Below are 19180 nucleotides of genomic sequence, written 5' to 3'. Positions count from 1 at the left end.
TTTGTTACACAAAGGTGGGTGGCTCTTGCCTAGAGCAACCTGTCTCCTGATCTGTGTGGGCTGTGCCTTCATGAAAAGCTAATCTAATTGTTCTCCTTATAACACAACCTATGAGTCCCAACAAAACAGGAACGGCAGGATACTGCCTCACAGCAGGACTTGATCTTGTTATTTTTATTTAGCAGTGTGTCTGTTTGGTCCAAATTAGAAGAGAAAGTTATTAGCTTGAGATGACAAAGTTATTTTATTAAATTGTATCAATATGTCCTTTTTTTTTTTTTTCCGCATTGAAAACATTGAGGCTCCTTTCCTCCATCTCACGGGGTTTGTGCCAAGGCTCCTCTGGCTGTTTCCTCCGTTTCTGCTTCCTGATGCTACAGATCCCACCACACAGTGTTAGTAAGTGTTCTGAGAGGTGTCAGGAGAGAAGAGCACAGTGCCGCCAACCTCAAGCTACTTGCTGTCTAGTAGAGCAGATGAGACCTTGCATCCGTGTCCATGGCGTGTGACAGAAGTGACCATAAAAAAGAGGAAAGGCAGGAATCCGCTACGTGCCGGGCCCTATGCTGGTGCTTGGAAGGTCCTATTTGGGCATCTAGGAAAGGAGCTGAGGCCCAGGTGCTTCTGGGAGAGAAATTAAACACTGGCCCTCCCTCTATTCCGTGTCTATCTACACAGCCTGTTTGCATAGGACATAGGGGAGCTTCAGAGGCAGAGATGGGAGAGAGAAATCTTGTCCAGGTTTTGGTCTGACCATTGTAGTGGTTTCTGTGGTTGTCACCCCAATATCCATTTCTTCCCCTATGATGAATCCAAGCCAATCACCTTGACTCCAGCCATCTTGCCAGTGATTCATTTAGCAGTGACCAAGTGACCCAATCCTGCCTGTAAGAGATGAGAGCAGGTTTGCTGGTGGGGAGGAGTGAGGGAGAAGGTACTGGGGAAGGTGCCCTTGCTTCTAAGAAGGAGACCTGGGCAGAGATGACTCCCCTTCTTTCATATTCTATCATGAAGCCTGGAAATGCTATATTTTGTTAACACAAGAAGATAACACATGGAGAAGGAAACCGCATTGGTTTGCTAGGGCTGCTGGTACCCAAAACTGGGTGGCTTCAAACAGTGGGAACTTACTATCTCACAGTTCTGGAGGCTAGCTGTCAGAAATCACAGTTTGGCAGGACTGTGCTCCCTCTGAAGCCTCACTCTGAAGGATTCTCTTTGCCTCTTCTGCTTCAGGTGCTTTCTGACATTCTTGGAGGTCCTTGGCTTGTAGATGTCACGCCAATCACATGGCCATCTTCCCCATGTGTGTCTTCACATCCTCTTCTCTCTGTGTATGTCTGTGTCGGTGTCAAAATCTCCCCTTTTTATAGAATATCAGTCATACTGGATTAGGGTTCACCCTAATGACCTAATTTTAACTTGATTATCTCTATTTCCAAATAAGGTCACATTTTGGGGCTACTGAGGTTTAGGATTTCAACATATCTTTGAGGGGCACATAAGTCAACCATGACAACAACTGGGAGTATTTCAGTGAAAGATCCAGAGTCCTGGCTTCCTGATGTCTACCTAATCCCTTGAATTTTGTGAGATAAATTTCCTAATTAAGTCAGTTGGAGTCAATTTTCTGCTACTTGCAGTCAAAGCATTCAGATAGAATTATGCAGACATTGGTGATGGGATAACAGTAAGGGCAGTGATGGAGGCTGATGGGGTCCCAGAGCTGTGACAACAGCGAAGAAGGAATCTGTCCTGTTGAGCCTGATACGGTGTGGACGGATCAGAGAGGTTTGTTCTGGTCCAGCATTGTTATTCATTCTTCATCCAAACACCTATTCACCAGCTACCCTGTGGCAAGGATTGTCCTAAACATGGAGGATTTAAGTGAGCAAGACAGACGCCGTCAGGACTTCCCTGGCAGCCCAGTGGTTAAGACTCCGAGCTTCCAAGGCAGGGGGTGCGGATTCCATCCCTGGTCAGGGAACTAAGATCCCACACGCTGTGTGGCCAAAAAATTAAAAAAAAAGATAGATGCCACTTCTGGCTTTGAAAGTTGTGTTGGGGGAAATCCTGAAATAGCCCAAAGAGGCAAATGGGGCCAGAAATGAAAAGATACTGAAAACCCTATTACAAGTTTGTTATTTTGAGGGAGAGGAAAATCTCAAAGCATTTAAAATAGGAGAGAGTCATAAGAATTTACAGATTAGAAGGATCAGTTTGACTGCAGATGGAACACAGGCTGCAGTGTGGTCGGTCGAATGAGGCAGGGAGACCCACTGGGGAACCCATGGAATAATCCTTTAGCATCCTTTCACCTCTGAGTATCTCGAGAAGGGGGACTTCCAGTGTGGGTGGAGCTGTGTTAGAGGGTCAAGGCTCTGGGTGGTCACTTAGTGTAGCCGGGTTGCTGTTGTCTCCCATGTCCCTCTGCCCCTCCGGGGTTCTATTCTTAGGATTTGGAAGGGAAACCAGCTTCCTGTGTCCATGTCAGCTCCTCTTAGAGGGGTCTCACAGCAGGTTTGCTGGAGCCCAACATACAATCAGGTCCAATCAACCCAGTGTTTGGTTTAACATCTAGTCCTATTTCCCTAGAAAGACTATAGCCCCTCTGGATGGCTGGATCAAGGCCAGGTTCCAGAAACAGCCAAAGTAACGATCTCCTAGCACAGATGCTAAGTCCCCTTTGCCAAGAAAGCTCCTCCTGGCTCTGCTGGACTCCTTTCTTCACAGTCAGTGCTCTCTTGAGCCTCTCACGTGCTCCTGCGATTACTTTCCTGTGTGTGCTGGGGCCAGCCAGCCTCCAAGAGGGCCTGGATCCAAATAAAGGTAATACAAACAACTGCTGATTTTAAAAGTTTCGATTTTGCGTTGGGATGGATCACGCAATTTTTTCTTGCAGAAAATCTGTTCTCCTAATGTGCGGTGCTTTGGCTAATAATATAATTAACCAACCTACCTCAACACTCAGCCACTGAGTAATGACAGAGACATCCTATGAGGAGGGAAGGGAGCAAGACCTGCAGAAATCTAGGATCGGCTGCCTTGTGTTTATAACCATCTTTCCTGATTGTTTCCTATCAGGCAAGTGCCACTAACGGATGGTGCTTTATTTGACTGGGCATGATAATGACGGCTTTTTGTAATTGTAATATTTTCAGCATTTCTTGCAAGATTCGATTATGTTTCATGGGATTTAACTCTTAACTGTGTTCCTACGCGAGGAGAAATCTAGTTACTTTCCGTGTCAGCACCGTCAGCTGCTGGATAACTGATTAGGGGCGCCAGTGTCGCTGGCTGCTTTCATTAAGATGGTCACAGTAATCAGGCGGAAAAGCACAATTGAGTAATTGGAGATCTGAAAATGCAGTGCTATTTGATTACTGTTATGGCTGGAAAACCAGAGCAAATCCCAAGGAGCTAAGGCAGGGCTGGATCTAAAGCAGCCTTGTCTTTAATACAGAGTAGCCTTTGTATTATGCCAATTTAAAATATATAGGTTATCACTTTTTTAATGCTTTCTAAGCCCAGAGTTGGGTTGTTTTTGTATATCGTTCAACACACAAAATGGTATGAGGAAAATACCATTTGTGCCTACATTTTAGATGTGAAAAAACAAAAGCTTAAAAGAATAATTAATTTGGTGTCATATAACTAAAAAGTGATGGAGCAGAAAGTACAGACTCTTATCCACGATGCTTGCACATGCAGGTCCACAGCCCTTATTCACAACTTCAATATTCAAAACATTTTTAAAACACCCAGAAGCGTTTTGTTTTGTTCTGTTTTGTTTTGTTTTGTTGGTAGCTCATTTAGCGGCAAAAGTCTGATCTGCACTATGACTTATTTACTGTATTATTTATCCTTCTTTGTCTGAAGGTTGATGTTTGGCTACAGAAATATTAATGTGTTGGTTACAGGGTGCTGATTCAAACAGCTCTGGAGGGTGATCTCACCCTTACAATATCTGGAATATTCTGCACTCCAAAAGTCATCTGGCTCAAAGAGGTTTGGGTAAAGGATATAAAATTGGTGGGGTGAAATGAGAGGAAAGGGTAAAAAAATGAAGATAAGGCATGAAATTAAGAGAGGTCTGTGTAATAAATACATAAGGGTTGTTTCTGTTTGGTACTGGCCCCCCTCCCCTGCCCCAGGCCTAGAACAATCGCTGACCCTTGGTGGGAGCTGAATTAAACTGGCCTGACGGAGGGACAGTGATAACAAAGATGGAGGTCTGCTCTTGGTATTTACCTGATGAGGGGACAGTGAGGGGGCAGCCTAAGAGAAGGTGGCCTTGATGACAACACTGTCATCTTTGCTTGCATCCCTCCATCCCCGGAGGAAGAGCTGGCCCTCTGGTTCCGGGCCAATCCTACGTGGTCTGACCATGGGCAGGCCCATCCGCCCCTTACCCAGCACTGCCTGTGGGGAGCATGGCACCTGGGCAGCGGTGCCCGATCCTGCCTGTCGCCTGCACAGTGGCAGTAAGTGAACCAAGGCTCGCTGTGACTTTCGGCTTGGCTTGCTGTCCTCCCAGACCACCCGACCCCCGAGCTCAACACCTGCCAATCCCGTGCCGGTGGTCCGCAGGCCGCCTTCGGATCCTCTGCCGGGTCCGCTTTAGTGCACACATCTCACTGCCCTCTGCTTGCTCTCTCTGATCGACATTTAACCACGATCATGCTTTCACCAACTTAAAAGTTCCTCCGCTTTATGTCCTCCTCTTGTCATCGACTGTCCTTTCTCATTTAAGTTCTGGAACAAGTCATGGCTCCGTTCAGACCTTCAGCACATGCTGTCCCCACGACCCGGAACACTGTTCTCTGCATGTCTCCCGGCTCCATCCAGCTGTTCTTTACTAACCTCCTGTTCCAGGGAGGCTTCCTGGATTTTTCCATCCTGCTTATTTATGGACCTTGCCTCTAAGCTCCCAGAGCACCTTGTGTTTGCCTTTATCAAAGCCCGTCTTGTTTTATGCTTACTGAATGGTCACCCCCCTCACCTGGGAATCCTTGAAGACTGGGAACTAATTGTTTAAGTCTCAGGATCACCAAGACTGCCTGGCTATTGACAGGCACTCAACAAATGCTTGGTGATTAGTAACACATTTAGCGCAAGATTAAAAACAAATAATAACCTGGACTGTATTAACCTGTTAAGATTTAAAAAAAAAAAACAACAGGCTACATTAGGCTATTATGTTATAGACAATTTTGCCCTCAAAACTTACGTTTTTTAAAAAAACATTATATGTTGTTCTTAGCTCAAGACCATTCTTCCCATATAACAGGCACACTATTCCAGCTTATAGCGAAAATATATAGATATATCTTGTCTTGGTCATTACATTTTTCCATATTTCCAAATTCTCATGGAATTAAATTCAGAATCCTTCAGATTAGGGGCTGTATCTTCTACATAAGTTTTTTATGGATTGATTAGTTTTTAACTTTCTTTTTAGCCTAAGTGAATTCTAATGAGAATACTGAGGTATAAACTAGATGATCTTTTAAAGACATTTCAAATGTGAAATGTTTATGAAACTTATATATCGAAAATCCAAACTTCCTTCTAGATTATGCCTGACATAAAAATATATATGAACTGTAAAACAGATTTAAAATGTTAACTCTCACAAATACTTAGAAGCAAACTTTAAATGTTTTAAAATTAATAACTTTAAAATTCTGCTATATTTTCATTTATAGGTGTTAAAACCCCTATCTTTCATCTTTACTGGTTTCTGCATCTCATTCTATTAGATCATGTCCAGGATATTAGAATTGACACATAATCTGACAATCCTGAAAATGTGCTCAGACACCTGTATTCTTTAGAAGACACCACTGTAAATATTAAAACTGAACTACTTCCCAAACTATGTTGAATAATAACGGTGAGAGTGGGCACCCTTGTCTTGTTCCTGTTCTTAGAGGGAATTCTTTCAGTTTTTCACCATTTAGAACAATGTTGGCTTTTGGTTTCTCATATATGGCTTTTATTATGTTGAGGTAATTTCCTTCTATGCCCATTTTCTGGAGAGTTTTTATCATAAATGGATGTTGAATTTTGTCAAAAGCTTTTTCCGCATCTATTGAGGTTGTCAAATGGTTTTTATCCTTCAATTTGTTGATATGATGTATCACATTGATTGATTTGTGTATATTGAAGAATCCTTGCATCCCAGGGATAAACCCCACTTGATCATGGTGTATGATCTTTTTAATGTGCTGTTGGATTCTGTTAGTAGTATTTTGTTGAGGATTTTTGCATCTATCTCACCACTATTATTTAAAGTAGTTTTGGAAGTTTTAGCCACAGCGATCAGAGAAGAAAATGAAATAAAAGGAATCCAAATTGGAAAAGAAGAAGTAAAATTGTCACTCTTTGCAGATGACATGATATTATACATAGAAAACCCTAAAGATTCTACCAGAAAACTGCTAGCACTAATTGATGAATTTAGCAAAGTAGCAGGATACAAAATTAATGCACAGAAATCTCTTGCATTCCTATACACTAACAACGAAAAAGCAGAAAAAGAAATTTAGGAAACTCTCCCATTTACCATTACAACAAAAAGAATAAAATACCTAGGAATAAACCTGCCTAAGGAGGCAAAAGATCTGTATGCAGAAAACTATAAGACACTGATGAAAGAAATCAAAGATGATACAAACAGATGGAGAGACATAGCATGTTCTTGGATTGGAAGAATCAACATTGTGAAAATGACTATCCTACCCAAAGCAATTTACAGATTCAATGCAATCCCTATCAGATTCCCAACAGCATTTTTCACAGAACTAGAACAAGAAATCTTATGATTTGTATGGAAATGCAAAAGACCCCGAATAGCCAAAGCAATCTTGAGAAGGAAAGATGGAGTTGGTGAAATTAGGCTTCCTGACTTCAAGCTATACTACAAGGCCACAGTGATCAAGAGAGTATGGTACTGGCACAAAAACAGAAAGGAAGATCAATGGAACAGAATAGAGAACTCAGAGGTAAGCCCAAGCACATATGGGCACCTTATCTTTGACAAAGGAGGCAAGAATATACAATGGAAAAAAGACAGCCTCTTCAATAAGTGGTGCTGGGAAAATTGGACAGCAACATGTAAAACAATGAAATTAGAACACTTCCTAACACCATACACACAAAAGAAACTCAAAATGGATTAAAGACCTACATGTAAGGCCAGGCACTATAAAACTCCTAAAGGAAAAGATAGGCAGAACACTCTATGACATGCATCAAAGCAAGATCCTTTTTGACCCACCTCCTAGAATCATGGAAATAAAATCAAGAACAAACAAATGGGGCCTAATGAAACTTAAAAGCTTTTGCACAGTGAAAGAAACCATAAACAAGACAAGAAGACAACCCTCAGAATGGGAGAAAATACTTGCCAATGAAGCAACGGACAAAGGATTAATCTCCAAAATATATAAGCAGCTCATGCAGCTTAATACCAAAAAGCAAATAACCCAATCCACAAAAGGGAGGAAGACCTAAATAGACACTTCTCCAAAGAAGACATACAGATGGCCAACAAGCACATGAAAAGATGCTCAACATCACTAATCATTAGAGAAATGCAAATCAAAGCCACAATGAGGTATCACCTCACACTGGTCAGAATGGCCATCCTCAAAAAATCTAGAAACAATAAATGTTGGAGAGGGTGTGGAGAAAAGGGAACTCTCCTGCACTGTTGGTGGGACTGTAAGTTGGTACAGCCACTATGGAAAACAGTTTGGAGGTTCCTTAAAAAACTAAAAATAGAACTACCATATGACCCAGTAATGCCACTACTGGGCATATACCCAGAGAAAACCATAATCCAAAAAAAAAGTACCATAATGTTCATTGCAGCACTATTTACAATAGCCAGGATATGGAAGCAACCTAAATGCCCATCAACAGGTGAATGGATAAAGAAGATGTGGCACATATATTCAATGGAATATTACCTGTCACACAGAGTAAAGTAAGCCAGAAAGAGAAAAACAAATAGTGTATGCTAACTCATATATATGGAATCTAAAAAAAAAAAAAAAATGATACTGATGAACCCAGTGACAGGGCAAGAATAAGGATGCAGATGCAGAGAATGGACTGGGGTACATGGGGTTGGGGGGTGGGGGGCGAAGGGGAAGCTGGGACGAAGTGAGAGAGTAGCATAGACATATTTACATCAAATGTAAAAGAGATAGCTAGTGGGAAGTTGCTATATAACAAAGGGAGATCACCTTGATGATGGGTGATGCCTTTAGAGGGCCAGGACAGGGAGGGTGGGAGGGAGTCGTGGGAGGGAGGGGATATGAGGATATATGTATAAATACAGCTGGTTCACTTTGGTGTACCTCAAAAGCCGGTACAAGAGTGTAAAGCAATTATATTCCAATAAAGAACTTAAAAAATAGAAATAAAAATAAAAATAAAAAAATTAAAAAAAACAAAAAAGAATTATGCCATTATCAAAAAATATTTAAAATATTTTAAAACCACTGCTAAAGTGAAATCACTCTGATATTAATCATTATTACTAAAATAAGAATTAAAGCAACTGCATTTTTTGTTCTTACCCTTGGAAACGTCGTAAATCTATCCAGCTCTTCAACAAAGCAGAACATCTGCAAACTAATTGCTGACATAACGATCAAGAGGCTGGCAGTAAATACAACCAAACTCCCGAGCTTTTTTCCGGGACCAAATATCTTGTACACGAAGTCTTCTAATGCAGGTGAAATTTTAATAAGCCGAACCACTCGAAGGACCTATTGTGGGAGAGAAAAACACACACACACACTCGATCATTGATATTGAATCTTAAAGAAGTTCACACTAAGGTCTCATTTTTCATAGCACTCTATAAAATCACGTTTCCATCTGAGTATTTAGCAATGAAACAATTTAATAACTAAGATATCAGTCTAGCTCAGTGCCTGGCAAACAGTGAGAACTCAATAAATCCCAAAGGGGTGAAGGAAGGAAAATGGTGACAACTCAGTGTTTTAACATACGATGTGATCACTCACAGTGGCATTAATTAACACATATTGTTGAAATAAAATTTATATTTTTTTCTAATATTCAAATATCAAAGAAAACATTAGTTCAGTATTAGCTGTATTCATTGTCTCATAAAACAAACCTACCTAGGGATTATTGTACATTCCTAAAGAAATTTTAAAAATCCTTCTATTGGAACGTCCCTGGAGTTCTACTGGTTAAAACTCTGTGCTTCCAACGCAGGGGACACGGGTTCCATACCTGTCGGTGAACTAAAAACCCACACACAGCAAGGTGGGGCCAAAAAAAAAATCCTTCTAGCAAGGAGTTTTTACTCATGGCTTATATTGCTACTCTAAGATCCATTCTATCCTTCCTTTAATTAACAGAACTTGCTGAATTTTAGCTTAGCAAGTAGCTACCTAGGCCTATAGACTGCATTTTCAAGTCCCACCTGTATCTAGTTGTGGCTGGTGGACTAGGTTCAGACCTATGGAATGTGAAAGGAAGTAATTTCTGCACTTTAAATAAATTTGCCCTGAATGCTCTTTTTATACCTTCTTCTGATTGGGAAATTGAAACAACTTTAATCACTCCTTTGGACCAGAAATAGAACCCAGAAACAGAAGATGACAGATTCAATCCAACCCAGCAAGCTGGCTTCCTGGATGACCCTGGGGGACAGAGTCACTTACTTGCTCAGGACTCCCACCAACTGGAGAGAAACCACTTCTATCTTATGTAAGACTTGTATTTTTAGAACTTTGTTATACGTGCTCAGCTGGTTATCTAAACACACACACATTTAGAGGTTTTGCATATATATATATATATATATATATATATATATATGCAAAAACTCCCACCCAGAACTAATTAATTTTCTCATTCACAAATACTATTATATGCCAAACATTGTGTTGGACAAATAAGATTCAATGGCTATTACTATTACAAGGGGAGTATAATACAGCACAGCTCTTAAGGGCATATCCATAAGATTAAAAATATAAAGTAGACTATAACTAAAAGTTCAAGTATTAAGAATGGAAAAGTAGCATTTTTCAACAAGTCTAAGATGCCATTGATTTTTTTATGTACCGCTGAGAAACTGAAAAGTGCTGCCAATTAAAGTATAACACACCATTGATTCTAAGACAGATCCCAGTTTAGAGATATTAAAATAGGAAAACTGTGGTCTTGGCATAAACGAAAGATGGTAAACAGAACGGTAGTCCAACGTGGTTCAATATCAATAAGCGCTTAAGGTGTCTGTGAAGGCGTCTTAGGAGAAGAAAGAATATAGTAAGGAACAGGAAATCCTTCAAAAGCCTAGATTCAAAGTTTTACACAAATAAAATAACATGTGTTTGGATTTTCCCAGCATCCCTAACTTCCTTATCCTCCTGATTTTCCTTTGGCAAATCATTCGTACTCTGCTCTTAGTCTATGAGGTCCAGAAAGGAATTCTCGACCCCCACAATCCAGGCCTGGCCAGTGTATTCACAATGACCTCAGTCATCAGAACTTTTGTAGGACCTATAAGAGGTGTCCTACTTTTTATCCCCAACTGAAATTACTGTAAAAGCCACACAAGCACTAAGCTTCTGGGATCCATCTTAGCTGCCACATGGAGAAAGAGAGCTTCAAAATGATGCCAACACAGGGACTTCCCTGGTAGTCCAGTGGTAAAGAATCTGCCTTCCAATGCAGGGGACGTGGGTTCCATCCCTGGTCGGGGAACTAAGATTACACATGCCGTGGAGCAACTGGGCCGGCACGCCGCGACTACTGAGCCTGTGTGCTGCAAACTACAGAGCCCACGCACTCTGGGGCCCATGTACCACAACTAGAGAGAAGCCATGGAAGCCTGGGCACTGCAACAAAGAGCCTGCATGCCACAACTAAGACCCAACACAGCCAAAAATAAATAAATAAAATATTTTGATAATAATAATAATAAAAGAATGAAACCAACATAGAAAAAAGGTAAGTGGGGAAATAAATGCACTGGGCCCCAGTGATACCATGTTAGCCTCTGACTTTGGCTGTGTCTGAAGCCACATTTATCCGCTACTCCCAGACTCTGAATTAACAGGAATTACTGATAGTGAACCGTATTCTTATTGTGTGCAGAACACAAATGTCAATAGTATGGGTTGCAGCTGCACATTGAATAAACTAATGGACAAATGTTTAAAGAAGTTGAGAAAATGCAGATTTCCATCATGCTAATTTAAAATACTTAACACACAAAAAGAAGAAAATTTATGTGAGAAATCATTGTTTAAACTAAACATTATGCCACAGGCATGGTTAAGCTACCAGTTTTTCCTGCTATAATTCTTAACATGCATTTCCAAATCAGAACATATTTCACTTGGTCATCTTCCCAAATAGCAAGCAACAGTTTTATCATAAGAATGATTAAAACAGTAACACACATATTAACGTCCAGAATAATAATATGGAAGGATTTTACAACTTCATCAGATTTATTTATTCTCAGACATAAATGATTCAGTATCTAACTGTTAAACAGCTGAGTGCAGGAAAGTTTACAGGAACAATTTAACTGGTTTATTGCTCAAATTTCAGTACCGTGTGTTTTCTCCATTTGTATTAAAATCATATTTAAAAGATTGCCTAAGTAATTTTGAATCCTGTCTCAAATTCTAATAAAAACAGCCTATGCACATCTGTGCAATTTTGATAAATTAATATTTCATTAGCTGGAAGAGACAGAACTTAACACAATTCCCACACTGGTGATTTGATCAGCATTTTCAAAGGCGTAAGCCTGCATCTACGGAAAGGCAAAATCCTTATCGGTGACTCTAATTATGCCTTTTCATTTATTTGTAAGTATGCTTGTCACTCTGTCTACCCAATAACGCCTTTGGTTCTGTGTTCCTACAGATATGAAATAAAGTAAACCATAGTAGGACAAAGATAACTACTGTAGGACATTTTGTGGTTGTTTCCAAAGCACATTTTCCTGGTTACATTTCTAAGTCTGTCACTAAAGGTCAGTCTGCGGACTGATAGTGAGATGCTGTAGAAATTGCGTGGTTGAGAATATGAACTATGAGATTAAATTTCTTGGGAATGAGTTTCCACCATTTGCTGGTTATGTGGTCTTGGGCGAGTTATTCAGTCTCTAGGGACTGTAGTTTACATGTATATTCTCTATCTAATAAGAAACAAATGAAACCCGTGCACTTGGCAGAGTGCCTGCTACACAGGAAACGCACATCAAATACCAGCCGGTGTCATCACCTTGCTATGTCAGAAGCAGAGCATTCTGTGAAGACTTTATTACTTCCCGCAGGACAATGCTGCCCTGTGATCACTCCATCGAACATGTGTTCCCCCCAGGACAGGTGCCATGTGGTTCTCTCTGCCTGGAATGCGTCCCCCTGAGACCTTCTCAAGCTTCGCTCCTTCTCTGCCCAGATGTCCCCTCTTCAAGGAGGGCTTCCCTGAACAAACTTATCTAGAATAGCACCCTCACCCCACAACTTCCATCCTTTTCACCCAGCTTGTTTCTCCTGGATGACATTTCTGGTACTTGTATTCCTTTTGTGTACTTGTACTTGTGTACTTGTGTGTGAACTGTCTGCCTCTGGAATGCAAGCTTCCTGAGGTGGGGATCTTCTCTGCGCTGTTCACCTGCCCTCAGGGTCTGGAACAGTGTCTGGCACATAGTAGGCGCTCAGGAAATCTCATCTGAATAAAGAGATGGACAACACCAACTCAGAGATAATCGATATAAAGGGAGATGTTTTGTAATAAACTGTTCACTTCATTTAATATGAAAAATGTGACACTCACTACGGGAAGAACTGCTGTCCACATGATGCAGGAAGGTCAAGTGAGATGAGAGGCAAGTGTGAGGACCAACAGGGGAGATCAAAGTCGCCCCGTAAAGAGCCAGTCTGTTCAGTACAGTGGGTTCTCCAAATGTGCATTTGCAAAAATCCTTGTGACATCTAAGCTTCTTGAGAGATTTAGTTTTTAGGCACAAAATAACTGGAGTAGTGTTTAATTATCTCATTAGAAAAATATAAACTTGGCCATGTATAGAGACATACAAATGAAAATCATTCAGCTATTAACATAAACTATTTTATTATAAATTATACAGACATTAAAATTGTAAACTTCACTGTGTATTATGTAACTATATCTATAGCTATATATCTATATCAAATGATTAGAGCCATGTATACTGATTTTAGATATTTTGTGAAAAATTGACTAGAAGAAAAAACCTAGAGGAAATCCCTGGCGGTCCAGTGGTTCCGTGCCCTCACTGCTGACGGTTCCAGTTTGATCCCTGATCGGGGAACTAAAAAATCCCATAAGCCATGCAGCCAAAAAAACCAAAAAACAACAAACCCAGAGGTGGTGACTTTTAATCATTTGTAATAACTTGGTTTATTTCTTTCCAGTCATTTTTTAATTTATAGGTATTGTACATGCATATATAGAGCTACATATGTTATATACAGCATGGATATGTAGCTACACATGTTATATAATTTTATACTGCTTTGCATTTAAATAAAACAATCATATCTCTAAGTTACTACAAATTCATCATAATTATTTTTATGGTCAAATTTGCATATGACTTACTAAGCTATTCCTCATGTGCTTACCACCAACAGTTCCCATTTTCTTCTTTCATAAACAATTCTAGAATGAATATCTTTGTATGCAAAATTTTGACCTATTTGTAACTTTTCACTGAAAAATTATCAACAAAATGATAAGAATTTTAAAGCCCTGAATATATTTTATACGGTAACCTTGCTGAAATGTGTACTGATGTCTTTCTTAGTCTGGTTAATTTAATAGATTTGTAAAAAATATATGTTGTAGTTTTGACTATTTTCTGTAATCACGTACAATGATTCTCTAATGTAGGCAATAAATGCTTATGTTGATTTTGTGAATCTAGACAGCAGTGCCCAAGAGCATATGACACAAATGTCTGGAAAGCATATTTTGTATCAAGAGTTTTAAACGTGTATATCTCTGGCCCCAGCCATCTCACTTATGATAACCAAGCCTGAGGACATAACCTAACAAGTGACAAGGGAATTTTTTTCAAAGATGTTGACGGTACTGAAAGCCTGAACCATGATGCCCTCTGTGAGTTCAATGCTCTTGGCTCTGATTACTGGAGGCTCAGCTTTTCATGTGTGTTTGTGGGGTATGTTTTTCATTTTTGTGAATTACATTTTCATGTCCCTTCTTCCAGGTATCAGAAGTGCTGAGTTTCAGGTTGTGATCTGGCAGCTGAAGTTAATATTGCTCTGAAAATGACAGCTTTGGTATCACCAATAAAAAAGCTCAGTGAAGCTGGAATGGATTTTCTCTCATCTAAGGAGTTAGGGTCTTGTTTCTCAGAATTGTTTCTTTAAAAAATCTACTGACATTTTATTCTGCAACTATTTAAAAATATCTATTAAGAAAACAATGCAACTTCTGATAATTACATAAGTTATATAAATGATCAATTTCAAGTCAGAAAAATGACTATACTTGAGATTTTAAAAATTAGGATATCCCATACACATATATTTTGACCAAGAATTTAAAAGAACACTCAGCACATTTCTATTGCAAAGAACATAATTAATAATAACTTTTTTCTACTGAATAATTACAGAGTAATGTGATGAATGTATCATGTTTGAAAAAACAGATATCCAGTTATTATAAACAAAGTAAAAATTATAGGTATTGCTATTTAATCATCACAAAGAAAATAATAGGCATTTATAAACAATAATGTATGACTAATTTCAATCTATAAAGGTAAATTTTATTTCTTATTATTTCAACTGTAAGTCAGTGTTGAGCAAACATATTTAGGCTTATTGAGAATGGAGATCTACACTTGGAATTAAGTTCATATTTCCTGCTCTTTAAAGTGTGTGTTAACATCTGATGTAGCCTGAAATTTTATATGTATACACAGATGTATAATATCCATGTGTATATAAAATATGTATGTCTATACACTGTGCTAATTTATGAGCTGCATGTAAAAACATCTCCATTTATTACTCTGAATTTTCAGAGTTTTAAAAACAATGAAGGACTTCCCTGGTGGTGCAGTGGTTAAGAATCTGCCTGCCAATGCAGGGGACATGGGTTTGAGCCCTGGTCTGGGAAGATCCCACATGCCGCGGAGCAACTAAGCCTGTGTGCTGCAATGATTGAACCCGAGTACCACAATGACTGAAGCCTGCGTGCCTTGAGCCCGTGCTCCACAACAAGAGAAGCCACAGCAATGGGAAGCCTGTGCACCACAACAAAGACCCAACGCAGCCAAAAAATAAATAAATAAATAAATAAATTTATAAAAAAATAAAAACAATGAAATCAATGCACTATTTTTGGTATTTAAGATGTCATTGGGTCTATTCCAAGTTTGTATTTACTACAGTTTTCGGAATTTTCTCTGGAAAGAACCAAATTCTAAAGGTAAGTAGGCATTATTCGTATTACCTGAAAGTATGTGAATTGAGAATGATAAAGATCTGGATATACGTGAAGAGTGGTTCCAATGACGAGCAGCAGCTCAAATTTGTGGAGAGAGGAGCTAATGTAGCCAGTAAATCCCAAACACCATATCTTCAGAAGTGCTTCCAGATCAAAGAGAACTGTAAAAGCCACCTGGAGAAACAAAGAGACAGTGAAGCTGGAATCTCAAACTATAATTTATTTCCAAATATCTCATGTTTGTTAGTGCATGACTTTTCATCTCATCTTATCATATAAAATGAGAAGCCATATCATATAAAAGTCTAGAACGATATTTTATTGGAAAGATAGTTTTAAAACATACCAGCTAGAACATCACAGACCAAATATATCTTAAGCAATCAGAGGACCATATGTTAAAATGCTAAATGTTTGTGAGTGGTATTATTTCTTCATTATTCACCATTTGATATTATTTAAAAGTCATCACCATTTATAGAGTTACAGTACTATATATACAGAAAGCCTGCATTTTCCTAGAAATAAAGTTTCTATAATGCACATGGTACACTATAAATACACTTACATATTACTAAGTGTAATTAAAGTTAAAAGTTTACATATCGTTTATGCCTTGGGCCACATAAACAGCAGAGAAATTTGGATATCACACCAAGCAGTTTATGAGCATGTGTGTACACGCACACATAAATTAATATATGTCTACATTACTAATTAATAAAATTAACAGTCAACATTACTGTATTAGTTCAACCTCTTAATCTGTCACATTAATTCTATGAATTTTCTATTACAGATAACAATATTATAAAGTATACATACAACATAGAATGTTATTTTTCATTTGTGTGACCTATGGGGTAGGAACCTTAATTTTATAAAGAAGGTTACAACTGGAATTAAAATGGCAATATAAGATTAATTTCTAATTAAAGAGCACAAGAGTGACTGTTGGAAGTCATCACAACATATCCCTCTGAGAAGATGCCGGTTGACTTATTGGAAGACAGGAATGAGGGATAGCTTGCTTCTCTTCCTCCAGGCCATCACGGGAGGGATTTTCTTCCTCACACATTTGGAAAGTGTGGAGAAAGTGGAGTTTTTAATGATAGCATTTTTAGGACTGGAACACTAAAGGGATTACAGGTGGTTAATTCAGGTGTGAGGAGGAAATTAACATGACTTCTCTAGACTCACCTTGCTTCTTAATTTAAATTATGCCCCTTTAAAAAAATGTAACAGACACAGAAAACAAACATGGTTACCAAAGGGGAAAAGAGGGGAAGGGATAAACTAGGAGTTTGGAATTAACAGATACACGCTACTGTATATAAAATAGATAAACAACAAGGACCTACTTTATAGCACAGGGAACTATATTTGATATCTTGTAGTAGCCTATAATGGAAAAGAATCTGAAAAAGAATGCATGTGTGTGTGTGTGTGTACATATATATGGCTGTCACTTTGTTGTATACCTGAGATTAACATTACGTTGTAAATTAACTATACTTTAGTTAAAAAAGGTAACGGTAGTACATTTTAACTGTGAAGTAATCCTAAACACACAAAGTATTAATAAAATTCCCTGCCTACCTTTCTGAGGCGATTCATGGTAACCACATTTTACATTCCCTCCTCAATCAACGCCAGCCTCATCCAAACACAGATAATCACGCAATGGGCTTCCATTCTACGTGTCATTCTGCAACTTCTCACTAACAGTTATGGACATGCCTTCAGGTTAACAGATATAGGTTGTACTTATTCTTTTTATCAGCTGCATAATTTTGCATGGGATATTCAATGTTTATTTAAGTCAGCATTTTCCCTACTGATTCGTTAAAAGGTAATACTTTTTGGTTAAGGAATCATCAGGAAAAATGGTTAAGCATTTTGCTACTTCAAAAACAGACTGCACTGACCACCCTTATGCAACACCAGTTTTTATTGGGCTTTCCTATGTATAGATAGAGTCTCAAACCTGGCATTTCTGGAGCAAAGGACATGTTTGCCTACTTTAAATTTTAAGAAATATTAAGAGATTATTTTCAAAATGTTACATTGTCATCTGCCTTTCAGCAAGGTAGGAAAGTGTTTCTTGTCCTAAATCTGTACCATCACCAGATGTAATCAAACTTAATAAAACTTTTGCCTATCTGTCCATATGTGTATTGATGACTTAGATGATTATTTCAAAACAATTTCTCTGTTTATAACCTTGCCAATTTTCTATGGTGGTGTTGTTTCTTTCTTATCAGTTTTTGGAGTTGTTGATATTAAGGACATTAATCTTTGTCTGCTATATAAACTGCAAATATTTTTTTCCCCAAGTCAATAGTTTGATTTTTAACTCTAGGGGCATTAGTTCTATAAGTAATTTAATTTGTATACAATCACATGTCCATCTTTATAACTTTCTTCTTTACCTTTTACATATAAAATAAAACTTTAGAAGGATTAATATCTAGCCTTCATATCTAGAAACACTGTTTTCCTATATATTTGGCCTATATTCTCTAATATTTTTTTTCCCATAATGATACGTTACTGTTTGATTTTGAAATTTAGTTCTATGAATTTAATATTCCAGTCACTAATGCAAATGAATTTTTTTACCTTTTTTATTTTTATTTTTACCATTTCTAGCTAGTTATTTCCAGTAGAAAGAAAAGCTACTGATTTATTTATTTACATTGATTTTCTTTACTCACCTTACTAAATTCTATTAATTCTAAAATTTTTAAAATCTCTTGGGCTTTATAAACATATATACATTTCATCTGCAAATGAAGATATGATTTTTTTCAAGATTTATTTTGGAGTTAATTGTATTAATTCATAAGCTATAATGGTATAGCCAAATAGTAATATATACTAAGTAATGCAGTAGTAATAATGGGAACCCATGATATGCTTCTTATTTTCAATGAAAGCCTCTCACTATTCAGATATAATGGTTGCCATGAGCTTGGGTAATAATTTCTACCCTATTTAAGGACTTACTTTCTTTTCTATTCTACTTAGAGGACTTTAGCCTTTAATTCATTGAGGCAATGAAATATATCACAGGAGTCCTTGATTTGTATATTCCTAGAATAAACCCTAGATACTTATGCTGATTTTATTGGATAATATTTTATTTATAATTTTTGTAGCTACTGTCATAAATAAAATTGGTCTATAATTTTACTTATACTGTCATTATAAGGTTTGGGTTAAGCCTATGGTAGCTTTATGAAATTTATTATGGAGTTTTCCATCTTTTGTATGACCTGTAATTTCCTAAATGAAATAAGAATCATCTCATCTTTGAAAGTAGATAAAATTCCAGCGGAAACACCACATGGGCCCAATCTTTTTTGTCATGGTAGATCGAAGCTTTCCAGTGTTCTCCCGATCAGCTTTCTTAGCTTGTCCATCAATTAGGTAGGTTATACTTTGCCAGGAAATCATTAATTTCCTCTAGATATTCCAGACCTATGTATTTAGAGCATGTTTTTTTTTTTTCTGGAAAGAATTAGTTCACCAGGGGGCATGAGGTATCTTACATATTAGGTACCCCTTTAAATCAATTTCCTGGCTGACATTTCTCAGACCTGAAAGTAATGTGAATTTTTTTCCCTCACATCTTTATTGC

The 19180-nt window shown here is 38.0% G+C and overlaps 1 protein-coding gene across 1 annotated transcript in view; it reads right to left on the bottom strand.

The window, feature by feature from the left end:
* The window catches only part of NALCN (sodium leak channel, non-selective), a 305890-nt gene that overhangs the window by 151727 nt on the left and 134983 nt on the right, over positions 1 to 19180 (bottom strand). The window contains exons 11-12 of the mRNA XM_057707941.1: positions 15544 to 15711; positions 8592 to 8783 (exon numbers count right to left, since the gene is read on the bottom strand). Coding sequence (XP_057563924.1) covers positions 8592 to 8783; positions 15544 to 15711 — 360 coding nt within the window. The remainder of the gene's footprint in view (positions 1 to 8591; positions 8784 to 15543; positions 15712 to 19180) is intronic.

This window comes from Hippopotamus amphibius, chromosome 14, assembly GCF_030028045.1.
Source record: "Hippopotamus amphibius kiboko isolate mHipAmp2 chromosome 14, mHipAmp2.hap2, whole genome shotgun sequence".
In the NCBI taxonomy this organism is placed as follows: domain Eukaryota; kingdom Metazoa; phylum Chordata; class Mammalia; order Artiodactyla; family Hippopotamidae; genus Hippopotamus; species Hippopotamus amphibius.
Note: the sequence above shows the minus strand (reverse complement) of the source record. Positions and strands in the feature narration are given on the sequence as shown.